The sequence below is a fragment of the Trichomycterus rosablanca genome, chromosome 23, assembly GCF_030014385.1.
Source record: "Trichomycterus rosablanca isolate fTriRos1 chromosome 23, fTriRos1.hap1, whole genome shotgun sequence".
Taxonomy (NCBI): domain Eukaryota; kingdom Metazoa; phylum Chordata; class Actinopteri; order Siluriformes; family Trichomycteridae; genus Trichomycterus; species Trichomycterus rosablanca.
Genome location: NC_086010.1, coordinates 13,419,648 through 13,442,334, shown reverse-complemented (window position 1 = coordinate 13,442,334; position 22,687 = coordinate 13,419,648). Strand labels below are relative to the sequence as shown.

At 36.7% G+C, this 22,687-nt stretch overlaps 1 protein-coding gene across 3 annotated transcripts in view; it reads right to left on the bottom strand.

The window, feature by feature from the left end:
* hnf4g (hepatocyte nuclear factor 4, gamma) overlaps positions 1 to 22,388 on the bottom strand; it is a 29,530-nt gene extending 7,142 nt beyond the window's left edge. The window contains exons 1-8 of one of the 3 annotated variants that reach the window (XM_062985548.1): positions 22,271 to 22,388; positions 13,736 to 13,900; positions 8,797 to 8,965; positions 6,591 to 6,685; positions 3,639 to 3,745; positions 2,775 to 2,930; positions 2,413 to 2,500; positions 2,156 to 2,308 (exon numbers count right to left, since the gene is read on the bottom strand). In XM_062985548.1, the coding sequence (XP_062841618.1) occupies positions 2,156 to 2,308; positions 2,413 to 2,500; positions 2,775 to 2,930; positions 3,639 to 3,745; positions 6,591 to 6,685; positions 8,797 to 8,965; positions 13,736 to 13,862 (895 nt within the window). In that variant the 5' untranslated portion in view covers positions 13,863 to 13,900; positions 22,271 to 22,388. Of the gene's footprint in view, positions 1 to 2,155; positions 2,309 to 2,412; positions 2,501 to 2,774; positions 2,931 to 3,638; positions 3,746 to 6,590; positions 6,686 to 8,796; positions 8,966 to 9,235; positions 9,346 to 13,735; positions 13,901 to 22,270 lie in introns of all 3 variants that reach the window. The other 2 variants (XM_062985550.1, XM_062985551.1) reach the window with 2 other exon arrangements.
* Positions 22,389 to 22,687: the final 299 nt, after the last annotated feature.

Below are 22,687 nucleotides of genomic sequence, written 5' to 3'. Positions count from 1 at the left end.
CTGACCATGTCTTTCTGACTTTGTCCATGATTCTGCTGTTCCTTTGGTTCTTGTTTTTTGTAAAAAATGCTCTTGTTCCACTCTGTGTCTCTGCCCTGGTTTCTGTCCATAATCCTGTCTTGCTTCTCCTCTTCTTTAGCCTTGTTCCTTTTCTTCTGTATCTATGTCTTTGTAGTTAGCCTTAGCTTAGCGTTTCCATAGGGTTTAGCACTTGTGTGTTTAGAGTTTGTGTTTAGATTATTATAGGGACCTCTTGCCAGTCTCTTTGTAGTTAGCATTAGCTTTGGGTTAGTTCAGTGCATTCCTGTTTGCTTGTCTATATTTCTGCTTGGTCTCTTTGTCCTCGTGTTACCCTGCTTTCTGTTCCTATGTGCATTGTTCCTCTATGTTGCGGGCGGCACGGTAGCACTGTCGCTTTACAGTAAGAAGGTCCGGGGTTCCATCCCCAGGTGGGGTTTCCTCCTGGAGCTCCGGTTTCCAAAGTACAGTTTAAAAGACATTCAAGTGAGGTGAATTGAAGATACAAAATTGTCTGTGATTGAGTTTGACATTAAATTCGTAAACTGATGAATCTTGTATAACGAGTAAATACCTGTTCTGTCAGGAATGTAGCCAAAAGTGTGTAAAACATGAAGTTAAAATTTTAATAAACAAATAAATAAATTCCCCTATGTTGCATACTGTCCTAAGAATTATTCCAGTTATTGGTTGTTTAGTAATCTAAGAATTGTCTGAGGTTTTTCCTTGCTGTTCCAATAATTATTAAGTCTAAGAGTATTATAAGAATTATCTGATTTATTCACTGTTTATCTAATCTAAGAATTGTGTTTCTCCTTGGATCATCTTTGTTTTTCATCTCGTGTGTAGTTGTTTTTCTGATTTTTTTTCCCTTTTTTCCCTTTTTGTGACAGCTGTCTTACTGTAGGTATGGTGTTAGCAAGGTAATGAGCAGTGCCTGTTTTTTACAAAACATATTGCTTACTCTCCTGCTCCAAGATTTTTCATCTTATCAGACCAGAGAATCTTTTCCTCATGTTTCCAGTTTACATGCCATTTGGCAAACTCCCTTCTTGCTTAAATATGCCATTTACTCAACAGTGGCAACTACTGTACATTCAAATTGCTATAGGTGGACCCCAACTGAGTTCTGGACACAGCTCAAAGATAATTAAAGCAAACAGTGGAGGTCCACAGAAAAGGGTCTGAATAAGTTTGTAAGTAAGAGATTTGTTTTTGATTGGTAATACATTTTCAAAAATCTTAAACATATTTTTTACATGTCATAGGTGATTAAAAGGTGATGGGTAAAAATGAATCCTATTCCAATTAAAACTCAAAACCACAACCAAAAGTGTACAAAAAGTCAAGCAATCGCAATATTTTCTAAATCCAGAGTGCATGTTTTTTGTAATTTTAAATAAGGTTTTTGCAATTTTCTGCTGCTAGTTTGACTCCATGCCTTTTAGCTCTTTCCACAAATGTTCAATAGGATTCAGATCAGGACTCATAGTAGGCAACTTCTATTTTTCCCCATCCTTTCTTGGGTGCTTTGCATGCTTTGTCATTATCCTGCTGGACGACCCATGACCTGCAACAGTGGCCACTCAGTCCCTTAGGCAGCAAAACAACTTCAAAACATTATCCTGGATATTTCTTAACTATTCAACCAATCTATCTGTTCAATTTTGGGCCAGCTTGAGCCTGTGACCATGTCCAGACCATATCCAAATGATCACCAATCAGTAATTAACTTAATTACTGATTATATAATTATGAATTATAATTTTCTGAGGGTAACAATAGATTTGCCCAAACTGTGTCAATATCTTTGAAGAATGAGCAATCCATTTAAATTCAATGTTTTAAACTTTTTCTTGTGCAAAGGAAAGAAGAGAAAATAAATGTTTTGGTTTTAAGAACCTTTGGTAGCAAATTTGTATATTAATTCTGTGTATACAAAAAAGTCTGTTTACTGGTTTTGTCTTCTTTCCTGTTTTCAATTTAAAATATGTAAAAAATTTGCAAATCATTGCTGCCTGTGTTTATTTAAATTGTACGATCACACAGTTTTTTTGGAATTTTGGAATTGGGTTGGTACATTTATTTGTTGGCTTTGTGTTCCTACATACAAATACCTTTGTATTCACACACATACCAGGGTCGAAGAAAACAATGGCTTTTAAAGCTGCATATTCATTATCATCAATTTGGATGTCTTGGAAGGGTAAGACCAATTCATCCAGAACACGGTTAGCCACTTTGCTAATCTCTGCCTCAGGACTGTTTCTGTGAATAATAAAGCCATTACCTGTGGAAAAAGCAATTAGACATATTTGTGATTGTGGCTAATTGGCACATACTGGGGCTTTAAAAACTTGATCCTGACCAATATTCAATTTAATCAATAGTCACCGAGCAGCAAGATGTCTTTGTATGGCATTGACCTCTTGGCAAGTCCAAGCAGAAGATGTTCCCCGGCATGCGCTCGTAATAAACTGACCTACAGAATTGAAACAGTTAGAAAACTGCCTGAACATTTAGTTCATTTCAAAAAACAATCATTCAAGAAGTCTGCAATACATATGTTAAATCAATACAATAACAATGAATCAAAAATACAAAAATTCTCCACAAAACACACAGCCCAAATAGTAAGCTGAATGCAGGGATAAATTGAGTCAGTCATGTGAATAGCAAATATTGAGCTCAAGCCTAAAGGGCCTGCAATTTAAGCCAAGTGCCTCCCCAATTAGCACTGGCAGTTTGGCCATTACCTGGTCATCAAGAGGCAGTTCGCCGAAGGCCGGGATATATTTAGCCCATTCTACCAGAGCAAGCAGCTGTTGCTTTATAGACTCGCACACGTCCAATATGGTAGCTGATTTCTTCTCTGAGATAATGGTGGAGCTTGCCGGTCTGGCAACACTAATCTACACAAAGAGGAAGTTAGCACATTAAAAGCATTTATTATTACACAAGCTGTTGCCTTGCAAAGTAAACCTTAATAAGTAGTCATGCGGATGATTGGAAATGTTGATGACATTAACTGATGCTCGAGCAGAGACTTAATTCAAAATTACAGATGCAGTCTCTTATCATGATCATCAACCGAGCATAACTAAAATGTTCTAGAGAGGTTTTGTTCTAATGAGAGTTCTTCTTTAATCAGCTTTAAGGACAATTAGAGTCTGTTGGGAATGTCACAGACGGACTGTGTGACTTTCTTATTAAACTTAAATAGCTTAATGGCCAGAAATATGTGGACATCCAAACATAACATTCATATACCATTGTTATATGCCACTGTCATTTCAAACTATGGTTATTAATATGTAGTTTGTCTTTATTTGCTGCTATTTTAGCATCCAATCTGTTAGTAAAGCTTTCTTGTAGGTTTTGAAACATGGCTGTGGGGAATTAAACGCTTGTAATTTTAAAGAAATTTTTAAGGTGAGGTTTTGACATTGAGCAATAAGTCTAGGGCTCACCCTAGTACACTATATGTTTATGGACAATATTAGAAATTATGTACATATACTTTAGGTCAAGTAAAGTTGTTTCCGCTGTAATAACCATAAACTTAGGAACACATGTTAATGTACAACATAAAAGGCATATCTGTACAATGAGAAGCCAACCTGTTGTGAAAGTGACTCTGCCTGTGCCAGTATAGTTATAGGTGGAAGGTCATGTGAGTCAGGTACACTTCTTCTGGAGCTGATACGATCCCTTTCATTTTGCACAGCTGCATAACACACAAAATGTGTCCCGGATTAGCCTAATTAATAACCATGCATTTACATTTTCGACTTACAGAAGTGCTTCCACAGTAATAATTTTCCCACTCTAGTTTAAGTAGACAACAGTCCAGGGGTACAAATATTGCTCAGTTTAAGTGCTCAGTAAAGAGGTGGGTCTTTAATCATCTTTTGAAGACAGTGAGAGACTGAAATGTATGAAGGGTGGGTGGAGGATCAAGACAAGCAAGAATAGTGACTTGAAGGTTGCAGGGTACAGACCATGCTACCAAAGCATGCAGAGAAACAGAAGAAACAGATGGACTACAGTTAGTAACTGTAGAACTACAAAGTGCTTCTATATGGTAAGTGGAGCTGATAAAATGGACAGTAAATGTAGAAACAAGGAGGTAGTTTTAATGTTATGGCTGATCAATATATATATATATATATATATATATATATTCTCCACTATATAGAAGCACTTTGTAGTCCTACAATTACTGACTGTAGCCCATATATTTAACTACATACATTTTTAGCCAACTTTCACCATGTTCTTCAAAAATAGATCCATTCAAGAATGATTCACCACCTAAATAATACCTGCTCTGTGGTGGCCCTGTGGGGGTCCTGACCATTGAAGAACAGGGTGAAAGCAAGCCAAAGAGGGATGCAGAGAACTATTTCAGTCAGCATTCAGTCAGTAATTGTAGAACTACGAAGTGCTCCTATATGGTAAGTGGAGCTGATAAAATGGACAGTGAGTGTAGAAACAAGGAGGTGGTCATAATGTTACGCAAGCGCAGTGAGGCAGTTAGTCACCATTAGCTGTCAGCATCTCTTTGGATGATATTGTTGTTGGTCTACCAGTAAGCATCCCATACGTGACATCTTGGCAACTACAAACTTAGTGCACAGGTAGGAGAGGAAAAAAGAAAAAAAAAAGAAAGGAACATGCCAAAACAAAAATATGTCTATGCAGGTATGTAAAATGAAATATTTCACATGTGAGACAAATCATCAGCCACCACCCTGTTTGTAGTGGATCCCACATAAACCTAAAAATACTGTACTGATATTACCAATGTAAGTATAAAGAAATGGCCAAATTTAGTAGCAGCGAGTAAAAGGGGGGCTACATGACACTGCTTTTATATTTTTGAGAGAACGTTGGCAGTCCAAATGCCAAAGTTACAAGATGGACCAAGTTCATTTGTAAGCAGTGCAACAGAAGTAAAAAAAATTACAAAAAAAACTTAACTCTTACAAAAAAATTTGACAGCCATACCCAAAAACCTATGCATTTCACAGTGCATAGTTGGTAGAGGGAACTCAGAAATCAGTCCAACTTTTTCCTTGATTGGTCTGACCTGATCTTGACCTATGTCTTTATCAAGAAACGGTACCAAACGGTAGCTTTTCCAAATTTACATTTACCTAGGTTTAGAGTATGAGTGTGAAAAGTGTGAAAATGTGATCTTGCCAAGTTCGTGAATAAATACTCACATCATCCAGATATGCCTTACAATCTCAGGCTGAGCATAAGGTTGGGTTAATCAGACATTAAAACCAGGACCTGGTTAATCAGACATTGAATTCCGCCACAGAAGGCCATTACTGTATGCTGCAGAAATGCAGCAGGTGTGACAAAGGCAGAAATATCTGAACTTGGCTAAACCTATGCTATCAACACATTCAGCAATACAAGGAGAAAGAAAATAAGTTAGCCTAGGTAATGGTAATTAATTTCCTGTAGTCTGTACGAAAACAGTATTTTCAGCTTTAGGAATTAGCAGACAAGGTGAACTCAATGTGCTTGAATTTAGAGTGGCAACACCACTGTCTAACAGATGTATAAGTGCTCACTTTGTTGGATTACCCATTTATGCATGTTGTTTAATAGATGGGTGATCCTGTACATCCATCCATCTAATATGCGAGTTTAACGAGGAATGTCTGAAAACAGTTCTTTAAATTAATTGAAAAGAGAAACTAAATCATGAGATTCACGTTTAGTGCGACATGACAACAAAGACAGCAGATTGACCAAAATCAGAAAGTTTGAGAGACGACCATGAGAAATAGATAAATCATGGACTAGGAGGTCATCATCAACTGCACACGAGTCCAAAGAACCTCAAGACAGTACAGGGACAGGTAATACTGAAGCGGCAGGGGCGTAAAACAAAAAATTTGAACCATTAAAAGTAACCTGTTACGACACAGATTTCAGCATGCTGAGAACCTTTGCCAGGTCATTTGGGTGAGTATATACTTTAATTTAGACAAGAAATAAATATGTGCACTTTTGTCACTTTTACCTTTTACTTACAGATAATTTCAAGTATTAGAGAAAGTATAATGTTATAATATAGTATAGTATATAATAAAGTATATACTATACTAAAGTATAGTATATAATAAAGTATAATGTTTTACAAGTTGAAAAAAAGCAAAAAGTGAACATAATTTCCAGTACAAAATAGTGTAACTGCATAACCTTCACAGCATGTTTGCTTTTCATTCTGAATCTTAGGAAAACTAGTCTGAACAAGAAACTGGGGAGGGTAAAACTTTAACCCATCGCCATCTTTAACAACATGCATGCACGGAAAGTGAGGTAGAAAGCACATGATCACCCGTCATAAAAGCACAAGTCAAGGTTATCCATACAATAAGTCACACATTCCTTGTGTATCCAGTGCTTGTTTTTATGGTTAACCTGCTTCAGTGCTAACTCTTTTTACAGTGCTGTTTCTCTTTTTTGTTTATCGCTGTCAAATTGGCACACTTCTTCATTAAATTTTTTATTTTTAGATGTCAGATACTTATCGTGAAATTTTATTATACCTTCTTTCCTCATTCCAGCCCGGAAGCATTTGTGAAGTCTGCAGAAACGGCACTGATTCCTCTTGTCTTTGTCAATAACACACTGACGACTGAACCTGTTATAAAAATATTTTAAATATATAAGACAATTTTGAACACCAAGACCAATGGATTAAACAAGTTAAATAAGATGTGTGGGCTTTAGGTATAAAAGCTGAAGCCACACTGGGCATTTATAGATGACATTGGACACCTCTGAATTTTAGGGTGTGATTACCCTGAAGGTTGTGATGCCCAAACAGTAATGTTTTCCAAATTAAAAAGTGAGTGGAAGTGGAAGTAGTCAGACAGACTCTATTATAAATAGATAAATATTTATTTTGCTTTTCTTCTATTTTTGCTAATTTGTCACATTTAAATGTTTCAGAACTTCTTATTTTAATACAAAAAAAGGGCAACACAAGAAAACACAAAATTCTGCTATTAATTGATCATTCCATTTATTGAAGATAAAGGTTTATTTAAAACCTATATCAGCTATGTTTAAAAAAAAGTAAACCTAAACCTAATAGCTGGTTGTTCCACACTTAGCTGTGACAGCTAGAACCAAATGTTTCCAATAACTTGTGACGAGCCTTTGACATTGCTGTGGAGGATTTTTGACAAAATCTTCTTTGCAGAAGTGATGTAATTCAGCTACGTTGGAGGGTTTGAGCATGATTTTGAGCAAAAGGGCCATGATGGTCTTGCCACAACATCTAAATGATATTCAAATCAGGGCTTTAAGTCAGCCAGTCCAAAACCTTCATTTTGTTTATTTTGAGCCATTCAGAGGTGGATTTGCTTGTGTGCTTGGAATCATTGTCCTGCTGCATAGCTCAACTGACGAGTGGACATTCTCCTTCAGGAATAGAAATTCATGGTTGCAGAAGAAGAAAAAAGACCCAAAGCACCACTACCATGCTTTACTCTGGGTATGGTGCTCTTTTGATGAGACACAGTGTTGTTTTAGCACCAAACATACTTTTCGGAATTATGGCCAAAAGCCAATTATGTCACTCCCAGTAAGAATCTCAGCATCTTCATCACTGCCACCTCCAGCTCTCTCTCTCCTGTCTTTTAGACAGTGCCACTGCCTCCAAGCCATATAACAGCCTCACAACTGTTTTGAAAACTTTCCTTTTTACTCTGGCAGACACCCTGACACTTTTTGCCACCCTACCTTCACTTTCTTCTTCTCTACCACACTCTCAATTACTTTGTACATTCAACCATAAGTATTTAACCTCATCTACCTTTATCACCTCAACTCCGCAACTTAATCACTCTCATTCCTCTCATTTATGCACATGCACATGTACAGCAAAAAAACATAGAAAATAAATGATGTAGTATTTAAAGTAGCAGAATAGTTTTTTTATTTGGGTTACAAGATGATTAAACCATTGGGAACTCAAAAGGGTGTTCCATCGAGAACTGAGGGTTGGTTAAAGATCTAAACAGAAGAGAGAATATCCTGGAGAAACATTATCCATATGGTTGCTAGGTGTCGGAATCGACTTGATGGTTCTTAATAACAATGATCGCCAGCTGATTACAAGCTTGACAATATCATGGACATCTCTAAATAGGAGTCTAAAGAAACCTGCTCTAATTGTGGGAAGGATTCTAGCCAATCTTCAGTACATGTGGGCATAACTAAATTTACACAGTGGTGATTGACTTACATTACATTTACTGGACAAATTTTTTTAAACCAATCCAAGCAACTTAGATTTAAAGACCTTGCTCAAGGGCCCAACAGTGGCAACCAGGCAATCATCAGCCTCTAAATTACTAGTCCAGTAGCCCTTTCATGTATATCAAACAAAGCATGTTAGCCCTCACTCAGGTTGGCAACAAAGAAACTGGAAAATCAATTTAAACTGCCTGTGTTTACTGTCTGTAAAGAGTTGTGCATGTTTTCTGCATGCAATGGTACTCCATTTTTCTCACAAAACCACGCAAAATGTGAAATGCCTACTCTTTAGGGATGGATTCTTGGCCTGTTCCAATTAATAAGAGGCAGGTAATCCGTAAAATAGTTGATAGCTGGTATGCGTATATTTATACATTTGACTCCTTAATTTCTTTTTAAGGGTCTTGACTAAATAACACCACACATAAAATATTCTTAACACAAGGATGTGATATGGGTTAACAGTTTTAGTGATGGAGAATCTTCCACCTGCATGAGTAGATATGGCTTTTTCTGATGCTTCTGCGAAAAAATCCCTTGCAGCCATCACAGCTGGATGCTCCGTAATGCTTCCCTGTGGCCTTGTCCCCGCAGATAGCACAGTTGGAGCTCATATCACTATCCCCCTGGCTGATGCTGGGCTCTGTTGGCATGCTTTCTGAAGATCACACAGCAAACAGCAACCATCACTTCACATACATCAGTAGGCCACTTTACATTTAAAACAACTTACATGTTGGTGTATTGTTAGCACTGACAAGTTCAGAGATGGTTGGGTGGTTAAACAATGAGTTCAAAAAACAGCTTGTGTGTTTTGCCAGTACTAAAAACCCCATGACTTCATTTGTTTGGACCCACAGATCCACAATTACCAGCCTAATATATTCCACCAAAATTGAAATCAGTTGAAACCAGGAGTCCACTTTACCTTCAACAGCTAAGCAAGTCATCTAAATAGGGACCAGTTAGCAGAGCCTTGAGGTTAGCAGTGTCTGTTAAGCATCTATCACACCTCAGCCTGTCCTGCTGTCTCTCAATCTGGTAATGAGATGACAAAAAAGTTCTGCATAAGTGAACAAAGGGTGCTCGGCTCTCTGTTTCACAACCCTCTTGTGAAATCAGGATCGGCATCCCTCTGTTCACCTTCAGACAGGAGAGGAATCAATCATTCCTTTGTGCATCCAAAATCATAACAATTCAACAAAATAATTCCAGCAGGGGTACCAAAGTCTTTTATGCATCTGGGCTCAATGAAATCTGTCTTTAATGCAGAACAGACTTAATTAGGATTTAGCCTGCATGTTTTATCTCACAGACACATATTCAATGTAGTTTGACATCCAGTCATTGAATTTTGATGCACTGAAAGTCATCTCTTTCACTTCACCATATTCCCAATCTGATCCTTCCTTGTTTGAGAATAAAACGATTAAAAATGAATACCACCCATAAAAGCAGGTTTACCATGTCAGTTAGTTTCTGACTGTTTATAGAGTTCATTACATTGAATGCTCTCAGTTTTAAGAAAAAGCAGTAGATGGTGGCAACAGCAAATGTAAATCAATGTAAAAACTATCCAAAATGTACAAAAGTCTTGTACCTTGTAAGCACATACATGCACATTTACAAATACAAACACAAATCGATACACATATTGGCAAATCACATATTTAAAATGAACAAATAATAAAGAAAAAGGGTGCTGAGGTGGCGCAGCAGTCTAATGCTAAGTTCACACTACACAACTTGATCTCTTGTAATCGGTAGTCTTTTAAGTCGTTGTGGTTTACACACTACACAATTGGTCGGCAACAGGGGGTCACACAGTACATAATCGTTCACCAGGAGAAATCCCAAACTACATTTTGCACAAAAACACACGCAAGAATTGACAAGGGGTATAATGATACCATGTTCAAAAATGCATGTTAACCCAATACATTTACAACTTCTCCCCTGAGTTTCCCCTCTGTATCCTGAGTTCTCTTTGGCTGGAGGTCGACACCACACATACTGCCAGTCACATTTATTTATTTATTTATTTATTTATTTATTTATTTATTTATTTATTTATTTATTTATTTATTTATTTATTTATTTATGTATTTATTTATTTATTTATTTATGTATGTATGTATGTATGTATGTATGTATGTATTTATTTATTTATTTATTTATTTATTTATTTAATTTATTTATTTATTTATTTATTAGGATTTTAACATCATGTTTTACACACTTTGGTTACATTGATGACAGAACAGGTAGTTACTCGATACACAAGATTCATCAATTCACAGGTCTTTGGAGTGTGGTAGGAAATTGGAAACACAAGCAGAACATGCAAACTCCACACAGAAAGGACCTGGATCGCCCCACCTGGGGACTGAACCTAGGACCTTCTTGCTGTAAGGTGACAGTGCTACCCACCGCCCCTGCCAGTCACAACCTGATTTGCAACACTTTTCACACTATGTGATTTTTCAGTCGCCGACAGGTCCACAGTGAACAGCGAGCGATCGGTACAGTTCACATAGCGATCGAGAGATGATTTTCGAGCCCTGAGCGAACGCAGAGGTCATAGCATTTATATACAGTATCTCACAAAAGTGAGTACACCCCACAGTGAACATGTCCAAATTGTGCCCAAAGTGTCAATATTTTGTTTGACCACCATTATTATCTAGCACTGCCTTAACCCTCTTGGGCATGGAATTCACCAGAGCTGCACAGATTGCTACTGGAATCCTCTTCCACTCCTCCATGATGACATCACAGAGCTGGTGGATGTTAGACACCTTGAACTCCTCCACCTTCCACTTGAGGATGCCCCACAGGTGCTCAATTGGGTTTAGTCCATCACCTTTACCTTCAGCTTCCTCAGCAAGGCAGCTGTCATTTTGGAGGTGTGTTTGTGGTCTTTATCGTGTTGGAAAACTGCCATGCGGCCAAGTTTTTGAAGGGAGGGGATCATGCTCTGCTTCAGAATGTCACAGTACATGTTGGAATTCATGTTTCCCTCAATGAACCGCAGCTCCCCAGTGCCGGCAGCACTCATGCAGCCTAACACCACCATGCTTGACTGTAGGCAAGAGCCAATTGTCTTGGTACTCCTTACCAGGGTGCCGCCACACATGCTGGACACCATCTGAGCCAAACAGGTTTATCTTGGTCTCGTCAGACCACAGGGCATTTCAGTAATCCATGTTCTTGGACTGCTTGTCTTCAGCAAACTGTTTGCGGGTTTTCTTGTGCGTCACCTTCCTTCTGGGATGACGACCATGCAGACCGAGCTGATGCAGTGTGCGGCGTATGGTCTGAGCACTGACAGGCTGACCTCCCACTTCTTTAACAGCAATGCTGGCAGCACTCATGTGTCTATTTTTTAAAGCCAACCTCTGGATATGACGCTGAACACGTGGACTCAACTTCTTTGGTCGACCCGGGCGAAGCCTGTTCTGAGTGGAACCTGTCCTGAAAAACTGCTGTATGACCATGGCCACCGTGCTGTAGCTCAGTTTAGGGTGTTAGCAATCTTCTCATAGCCTAGGCCATCTTTGTGGAGAGCAACAATTCTATTTCTCACATCCTCAGAGAGTTCTTTGCCATGAGGTGCCATGTTGAATATCCAGTGGCTAGTATGAGAGAATTGTACCCAAAACACCAAATTTTACAGCCCTGCTCCCCATTCACACCTAGGACCTTGACACATGACACCAGGGAGGGACAACGACACATTTGGGCACAATTTGGACATGTTCACTGTGGGGTGTACTCACGCCAGCTATTTAGACATTAATGGCTGTGTGTTGAGTTATTTTCAGAAGACAGTAAATCTACACTGCTATACAAGCTGTACACTGACTACTCTAAGTTATATCCAAGTTTAATTTCTATAGTGTTTTCCCATGAAAAGATATAATAAAATATTTGCAAAAATGTGAGGGGTGTACTCACTTTTGTGAGATACTGTATATGTTGGGACTAAATGAAATAAATGTTTTTTTTCAAGTAACTATATATATTAGGTCTCCTTATTTAAAGTGTTAAACTGTGATGACATGTTTTTAAATACTTATGTTTGGGTTATTTTATTACCACTATCATTATCTGAGAAAGTGGATGCCCTGTGCCAAACTGTATAGATAACTTCCAATCTAGTTAATGACAAACAAGTAGCTTATATAAAAAAAAGTCATCACGCTATGACTCCTCACAAACATACAAGTGAATAATGCAGGACAAAGGGTGTTTAAAATCTAACCTTTATCTAACCTAAAATTTGAGACATACAACATAAATGGTAAAAATACCATACAATCTTGGTAAATCATTTTATCACTATTGCAGTAGACATTCTCATTTCTATAAAGTGGTTATGTAGCATTATGCAACTTCTCGTTGAATTTTAAGCTAATGTAAAAGACATCCATTGTTGTTGGCTTATAATTTGCTTTTAAAGCTGATGGAAAGCAGTCATTACATTTTTCAACATCTATCAGATCTGATGATTGATAAATGAATCCTGCCAAGATGCCTCACATACAGTACATACTCAGACTGTGCTAATAAAGTTCAATTGTTAAAGACATGTACAGTTATTATTATTATTATTGTTATTATTATTATATAATATAAAGTAAAATACAAAAAAATAAAAAATATATATAAATTTATTAAAATGTATATTATTATTATTATTATTATTATTATTATTAATAATAATAATAATAATAATAATAAAACAATTAAAAAATAAATAATTGTGGCAACAGTTTGGTGAAGTTCCAGCAGGACTGTGCTCCTATGCACAAAACAAGGTCCATTAAAACATAGTTTGCTAACAAAGAGCCCTGACCGACAGTATGAATTGCCTTAAAAATGCTCATTTGACTAAAAGGGTACAAATTCCTACAGACACACTCAAAGTTCTTTTGAAAAGCCATTTCAAAAAGGGCAAAGCTGTTATAGCCTCAGAGTGGTGAAAAGACTCTTTTGAGGGTAATTTGTTGTTTTTTATACGACAAAATCTGCTGAGTTATAATATATTAAAAATTAATAATTAGGTAAAGTTTTTGATATCCTTCAACTTCATTACATTGCATTGGAAGAAAAATAACACTATTCCTGTTTTTTGGGCACTTTACCAGTAACTAAATTCATTTTGCGTTTAAGCTCACCTTTCAGTCGAGTTTTTTGCCTCATAGTCCATGATCGTGGACAGTGTCACCTGTGCAGATATTATCCTAAACTGCTTAGACAGTGACTAAAGAATAGTATGAAATTCAGGTCCCCCAGACTACACAACAAGTTGCACCAATGTGCTGACCTCTGTCATTTACAAAACGAATCTAAAAAAAAGACCTATTTACAGACCAGATAAAAGATTTGGGTACAAAAATTAATATTATGTTGTCATGTAACTCACCTACGCTACACAGCATGTCAGTATTCTCAAAGCCCAGCATGCTGTAGGTCAGATCCAGGCCCTCACAATAATTAGCTACATCCATGTTCAGAAAAGATTTTGATTCAGGAACTGAAGGAAACTTCATCCCTGCTTAGCTTTTTTCGTACTGAAACAGGACAGTGCCTATTAAAAAGAATGTTTAGAGTTACCTAAGGGTGTCCATTACTCCAGAGTGCTGATTTGTCCTTCACTAAAGGAGGAGCCTTGTTAAAAACTCCTTACACAATAAATTATATGCTGAACTTATCTGCCCTGTTATCCAAAATTTATCAGAAGGATGAGGAGATAAATCTAGTTATATTGAGCTATTTGAGAGCTACAGTTTAATCTAATCTACAGAAAGTTTAATCTAATCTACAGAACACTGTCATTTACATAATGATGGAATAAACAGAGTGGAAGAATTCAGCATTAGCTATTTTAGGATTTGTATTTGTATTACACTACACAGTTTAACTTATTTGACTTCACAAATGTGTAATATCATAATGAGTCATAGTGTTCAAATCTGTTCAATAAATATAAAAAAAAATAGCTGTATCATAGATTTTAGTGTAGTACTACTCGCACACCATATAATGAGAAGATAAGTCCACACCTGTTACTGAAAATCAAGCATACTTTCATGCAATCTTAACACAGACTGACAGACTGAGACTGGCAGAAAACTGTAAGTGCTGTTATAACACTACATTATCAGACATGTAAAGGTCTAGGAACAAAAACATCTCAGCCTTAAGGTGTTACAGTTGCAGTTAAAATTATCCAACCCACTTTGCAAACTAGGGTTTTTTGTTTTTTTGCAAAATTTACAAACCAGCTGTTTGCAATACAACCCCAAATAAAATAAAAAGTTGGGACAGCATGGAAATCGCAAATAATAAAAAACACAGAGTTTCTTACATTTACTTTGACTTTTTTTTCATTGCAGACAGGATGAACCTGAGATATTTCATGTTTTGTCTGGTCAGCTTTATTTCATTTATTAATAAACATCCATTTCTGCATTTCAGGCCTGCAACACATTCCCAGAAAAGCTGGGACAGTAAAGCATTTACCACTTTGTAATGTTGCCATTCCTTTTCACCACACTTAAAAGATGTTCTGGCACTGAGGATATCAAGCAATTTAGTGTTTCAGGTTTTATTTTGTCCCATTCTTCCCATGTCTTAAGATGTGCAACAGTACGGGGTCGTCGTTGTCGCACTTTTCATTTCAAAATTCTCCACACATTCTCTATTGGGGACAGGTCAGGACTGCAGGCAGGCCAGTCCAGTACCCGTACCCTCTTCTTTCGCAGCCATGCCTTTGTAATGTGTGCAGCATGTGGTTTTGCATTGTCTCGTTGAAAAATGCATGGATGTCCCTGGAAAAGATGACGTCTTGAAGGCAGCAGATGTTGCTCTAAAATCTCAATGTACTTTTCTGCATTGATACCTTTGCCAAGGGCACTGACACAGCCCCATACCATAATAGACCCTGGCTTTTGGACTTGTTGCTGATAACAGTCTGGATAACAGACCTTTCCTCTTTGGTCCAGAGCACACAGCATCCATTTTTTCCAATATTTACATTTACATTTTACATTTACATTTTTAGCATTTAGCAGACGCTCTTATCCAGAGCGACTTACAGAAGTGCTTCTATAGTGAACATTTCATTTCTCAAGTTTAGGAAAACAACAGTCAAAGAACACAAATCTGCTAAAACCTGTTAGAACCAAAGTGCTGCTTTTTTTTTTTTTTTTTTTTTTTTTTTTTTTTTTTTTTTTTAAATGGAAATTTAAAGACCTGGAGTGCTGATTTATCTGACCACAATACATGTTTCCACTGTGTGATGGTCCATCCTAGATGCCTTCGAGCCCAGAGAAGTTGGCACTATTTTACATTTACATTTTACATTTACATTTTTAGCATTTAGCAGACGCTCTTATCCAGAGCGACTTACAGAAGTGCTTCTATAGTGAACATTTCATTTCTCAAGTTTAGGAAAACAACAGTCAAAGAACACAAATCTGCTAAAACCTGTTAGAACCAAAGTGCTGCTTTTTTTTTTTTTTTTTTTTTTTTTTTTTTTTTTTTTTTTTAAATGGAAATTTAAAGACCTGGAGTGCTGATTTATCTGACCACAATACATGTTTCCACTGTGTGATGGTCCATCCTAGATGCCTTCGAGCCCAGAGAAGTTGGCACTATTTTGGACATGGTTAACATAAGGCTTCCTTTTTTGCACAGTAAAGTTTTAAGTGGCATTTGTGAATGTGACTCCATATTGCAGTGCTTGACAAAGGTTTGCCAAAGTAATCCCTTAACCATGTGGTTATATCAGCTATTGTTGAGTGACAGTTCTTGATGCAGTGCCATCTGAGAGATGGAAGATCTCGGGCGTTCAGCTTAAGCTTGCACTCTTGGTCTTTACACCAATGAAATTCTTCCCGATTCCTTGAATTGTTTAATGATATTATGTACTGTAGAGGGAGAAATATGCAAATCCCATTTAATCTTTCTTTGAGGTACGTTGTTTTTAAACATTTCAATAATTTTCTCACGCAAACCAGAGATCCTTGGCCATGTTTGCTCATCAAAGACTTAGCCTTTCCTGAATGCTGCTTTTGTACCAAGCCATAATTACAATCACCTGTTGACATTACCTGTTTGGAATTACATCATTATTTAGTTTTATCACCTCATTACTGGCCCTAAATTGTCCCCTGTCCCAACTTTTTTTGGAATGTGTTGCAGGTCTGAAATACAGGAATGGATGTTTATTAATAAATGAAATTAAGTTGAGCAGACAAAACATGAAATGTCTTGGGTTCAAACTGTCTGCATTTAAATAAAAGTCAACGTAAATGTAAGGAACACAGCATTTTTATTTTATTTGCATTTTCCATACTGACCCAGCTTTTTCTGATTTGGGGTTGTACATCACTCAAGTGAACAATTTAACTAACCAACTAAGTTGTTTCTCTAAATTCAAAACAAAATGCCACTTTTAACTATACTGCAGTCTCAAAATATTCTATCCCTTCATGACAAATGTCTTTAGTTTTTAGTAAAGCACTTTTTTGCTGTTTTTACCTGCTGCAGATGTTATGCATAGCCAGATGCCAGCTTCTGGCAGGGTTTTCTGAAGAATCTTAGCCCATTTCTCATGGGCAATTAACTCCTCCAAGATTTTCTATAGGTTTTAAGTCAGACGAGTATAACTTATTGTTGCATATTTGTCACACTAATATGGTTCAGATCATTAAACTATTTTTGATATTAGACAAAGATTGTCCAAGTAAACTAAATTTTTTTTAAAGGATGATTTCATTTACTGAAAGACAAATGCTGTTTCAGCATCTTAGCCCTACCTGACCCTAATGCAGCAAACCTGACCCTGTTTAGCCCTACCTAACCCTAATGCAGCAAACCACAGTAAGAGCGATTATCCACAAGGTAGAAAACCTTTAACAGTACTGGTTGGCCTACTTAAATTTCCCCAAGAACGCACTGACGACACATCCAGAAGGTCACAAAAGAACCCAGCTGAACATTTTAAAAAATTGCAGGTCTCACTTGCTGTAGTTTGGGACAATGCCACAGCATTTAAATGCACAGGATTTTAAAAAAATATTTGTTTTGGTCAAATACAGGATGGCATACTACCATTCAACCATAATGAATCATGGAAGATCATAACTCATTTAAATTGATCTTTAGTGGGCCCAGGCTGACACAATAAAGAATGTATGTTGTCAAACAGTTCTCACAGGAATAATAACTAAATTATATTAAACACAAATTAACATGGTCACTGTACCACTGTACTTTATCTAAACACTTTTTCAATATGTAATTTTTTGTACTTCAGCTTAACACTCAAAACCAGCTATAAATATTTTAAACTGCATTTGCACAATTTTTTTCTTACTAAATATAACTGAGCCAAGACATGTCTGGCATTCAATGGTTGATTCCTGGGCTAATGTCAATGCCTAATGTAAGGTTTTTTCCATCATAAAGCTTATTGTTAAATAAACAACTTAAGAGAGTGACCATATTAACATAACAGTTAGGCATTACAGTACATCGTAAAACCTTAATATTTTGGAAGGCTGTGGCAAAGGCAGTGTGTTGCAAAGTTCCCCATACCGTTTGTAATCATGTGCAATAACAGCAAATTGCACTTTAGAAAGATTATTTTGGTTTCTAATAACCATGCCATGTTACTGTGTTGAGTTAAAAATTACAAATTAAAGATTTTTTGAGCAAAGTACAGACAATAATATTTAAACCACATCAGCAGTTCTATATAACATTATATAAAAACTTAAAGCGGTTTTAGTGAAATGTTAGGGATAAAATCATAAAAAGAGGTGAGAAATATGTACATTACTTGTAATCTAGCTTGACTAATATTGCATGTTAGCATAAACCAAGCATGTCGTTGTTGAATTAATTTTACATTATTTTCCAAACTATGATTTTTTAAACATTATATAGCTAAGAAAATATTTCTAAACAGCTTTAGGTTCTATGAAGGAAGTTATACTTTAACCAAACAATGAAAAAGCAATTCATTTTAAAAAAGAGGAAGTATTCTGGATTCCTACACAACCCTATTCAATTCACATCCTTAGATCCCAGTTACTACATTAGTTAGAGATAGATAGATAGATAGATAGATAGATAGATAGATAGATAGATAGATAGATAGATAGATAGATAGATAGATAGATAGATAGATAGATAGATAGATAGATAGATAGATAGATAGATACTTTATTGATCCCGAAGGAAATTAAAGCCCCAGTAGCATAATACAACAAATAATTAACAGTACAAAACAAAACAAAAGCAAACAGAAAAGTAAAAATAGAACCGAGTCTTTCTTGTGATTAACATAAAATGAATAACTGGTAACTGTAATGATGCATGAGGTATATTGCTAGTGTAAAAATTGAATAGTAATTAAATTATTAAATTATTAAATAGTAAAGTGACATGTGACAATATTGCACAATGAGGCCAATATAGCCAAATATATACATACACATATACACCCATATACATACATATACACACATGCAAATACATACACATATATACTCATGTACACATATGCAAATACATACACACATATATACATACATATATATACTGTATATACACCTGCACATGCACACAAGTGCATACAAGTGCATACAAGTACGTACACACATGGCTACACTAGAAACCCTCACTCTTTAGCTACAGTCAGCCGTCCCTACCTGGTGGAGTTGTAGAGCCTAATGGCTCTGGGTACGAATGACTTTCTAAGCCTGTCCGTGGAGCAGCTCTGAGACAGCAGCCTGTCACTAAACATGCTCCTCTGTTTAATAATCACTGTATACAGTGGGTGACTGACATTGTCCATGATAGAATAGAGTTTACACAGTGTCCTCTTTTCTGCCACTGTTACCAGTGGTTCCAGTTCAATGCCTACCACTGCACCAGCTCGTCTAATCAGTTTGTCCAGTCTTGCTTCGTCTTTCTTTTTAATGCTGCCACCCCAGCACAGCACCGCATAAAAAAGAACACTGGCTACAACAGATTGGTAGAACATATTCAGGAGTTTGTTGCATACATTAAAGGACCTTAACCTTCTAAGAAAATAGAGCTCTGTCCCTTTTTGTATAGAGTGTCAGTATTCACTGACCAGTCCAGTTTGTCATCCAGTTGCACCCCTAGGTATCTGTAGCTCCTGACAACTTTCACAGCATTCCCTTCGATGGATACTGGTTGCGTTAGTTCATTAGAAGGATGGATTGATGGATGGATGGATGGATGGATGGATGGATGGTCAATCAATTAGATTGGGGTGAACTGAAATGTCACCAGTGAGTCAGGCCTTCTTGTCCAATATCTGTGCCTGACCTTAAAAATGCTTTTTGACTAAATTGGCAAAAATTCCCACAGACACACTCCAATTCCCTGGGAATAGGGAAAAACTCCATATTATTGGCCATTGTTTTGGAAAGGGATGTGGCCATATACAGTGGGGAAAATAAGTATTTGATCCCCTGCTGATTTTGTAATTTTACCCCCTTACAAAGACTTGAACAGTCTATAATTTTTATGGAAGGTTTATTTTAACAAAGAGAGACAGAATATCAACAAAAAATCCAGAAAAAAAACATTAAATAAAAGTTATAAATTAATTTGTATTTAATTAAGGGAAATAAGTATTTGTATTTATAATAAGTATACAAACCAGCAAGAATTCTGACCCCCACAGACCGGTTATGTGCACAAAAGGCACACAAATTAGTCCTGTCCCTGTATAAAAGACTCCTGTCACAGAATCAGTTTCTTCCATTCAAATCTCTCGACCACCATGGGCAAGACCAAAGAGCTATCAAAGGACGTCAGGGATAAGATTGTAGACCTGCACAAGGCTGGAATGGGCTACAAGACCATCAGCAAGAAGCTTGGTGAGAAAGAGACCACTGTTGGTACGATCATTCGAAAATGGAAGAAATACAAGATCACAGTCAATCACCCTCACTCTGGAGCTCCATGCAAGATCTCACCTGGTGGGGTAAGAATGATTCTGAGAAAGGTGAGGTCAGTCCAGAATTACACGGGAGGAGCTTGTCAATGATCTCAAGGGAGCTGGGAGCAGAGAAATGCTGGATATGACCCCAAGAACACCATCCCCACCGGGCATTTCTTTGCCTCCAAACACGGCGAGTGGAGTTGATGCCAAAGAGCTCAATTTTGGTCTCATCTGACCATATCACATTCTCCCAAGCTTTCTCTGAATCATTCAGGTGTTCATTGGCAAACTTCAGACGGGCCTGTACATGAGTATGCCTTCTTGAGCAAAGGGACTTTGCGGGCACTGCAGGATCTCAATCCATTACGGTGAAGTGTGTTACTAATGGTTTTCTTGGTGACTGTGCTCCCAGCTCCCTTGAGATCATTGACAAGCTCCTCCCGTGTAATTCTGGACTGACCTCACCTTTCTCAGAATCATTCTTACCCCACCAGGTGAGATCTTGCATGGAGCTCCAGAGTGAGGGTGATTGACTGTGATCTTGTATTTCTTCCATTTTCGAATTATCGCACCAACAGTGGTCTCTTTCTCACCAAGCTTCTTGCTGATGGTCTTGTAGCCTATTCCAGCCTTGTGCAGGTCTACAATCTTGTCCCTGATGTCCTTTGATAGCTCTTTGGTCTTGCCCATGGTGGTCGAGAGATTTGAATGGAAGAAACTGATTCTGTGACAGGAGTCTTTTATACAGGGACAGGACTAATTTGTGTGCCTCATGGGTACATAACCGGTCTGTGGGGGTCAGAATTCTTGCTGGTTGGTAGGGGATCAAATACTTATTTCCCTTAATTAAATACAAATTAATTTATAACTTTTATTTAATGTGTTTTTTTCTGGATTTTTTGTTGATATTCTGTCTCTCTCTGTTAAAATAAACCTTCCATAAAAATTATAGACTGTTCAAGTCTTTGTAAGGGGGTACATTTACAAAATCAGCAGGGGATCAAATACTTATTTCCCCCACTGTAGTGTATTTACCTACATGAATCAATAAATGAATAATTTCTTAATATATGTAATAGTGTGTACTAATAGACAATTTGTAAAGCTGGGTGAAAGTTAAATTGGGTTATTAAAAAAAAAAATTCAATTAGTAAACAAGAAAAATCATACTGTATTTGACATACTATACAACTGGCCATTAGGCTAATTTTGTCACACTAAAATCCCTGGTGCTTTTTGAAGAAAAATATATATATATATTGTCAAAACATTTAAACTTGCTTTTAAACACGTTTACACTTAAATAACTTGTAGCCATTTGGCTGCTTTTCTTGTTCAAACCTTTTTTTGGTCCATACAGAAAACAAAGATTAAATTACTTTTATTGTCTAAGGTTAATTACATTTACTGTTCATACAAAAAAACAGTACATTATTATATTCACACATTTTGTCTGCAATTTCATATTTAAAGATTATGCATAACGGTTTCAAAGCTCTTTACAACAAAATATCCAAATAAAATGAGTATTTACATCATTAAAGCAGTAAATGTACCCTATATATATTATATCTTGCTACTAGCCTGCTTTTGTCAAGCTGACCTACACTAAGGTCAATATAAAGTCACTACTTATTTTAGTACATCAGCATTTTCTTACAAGAATTTGCTACATGATTTAGACATAGCAGAATATTTTTGGTACACATTATAGGCATCAAATATCCCACTTTGACGTACTTACTACATAGTACATTAGGTAAAGTGGGACATAACAATATGAAATGACGAATGACCGCTGCTCATGTCACAAAGTCCAAAGGCTAACACACTGCACTCATCAACTTATAAGCATGTTCCTGTTTAGCTTAATCTTACTCACTCATTAAAAACAATGTACAAATAATAACAACACAGTTTCCATCTGCCCCTTATATCATGCCTCAGACAAAAAACATCAGCTCTTACCTTTTTCCCAGCCAGTAACAACTTTTCATTGAAAGGACAACTTCTAGTTATCTTGTCAGCAACTGTAGAACTGTGGACATGTTTATGGTTCGTTTGGTAAAACTCAGGGCAATCTGGGACAGACTTGGTGGTGTCAGACCAGCCTCATTAGATCGATTTACTAAACAAACTGAAAGCAGGGTGGAGATGTTAAACAGTAACTAGGCTCAATAAAAAAGCAGCAAAAAAAATGAATAGGTGGCATGTGTATGTGTGAATGAGCGTGTGGTTGTATTTAGGATATTCAAAGAAATTATACATAAATTAAAAACACTTCTTTTGCATCTATTTGTGCAGATATGATCATTTCTAAATTTGCTGGCTTTGAAAAAAATAAAAAATATTTTAGGAGATATATATTAGTTGCTTTAATTTGAG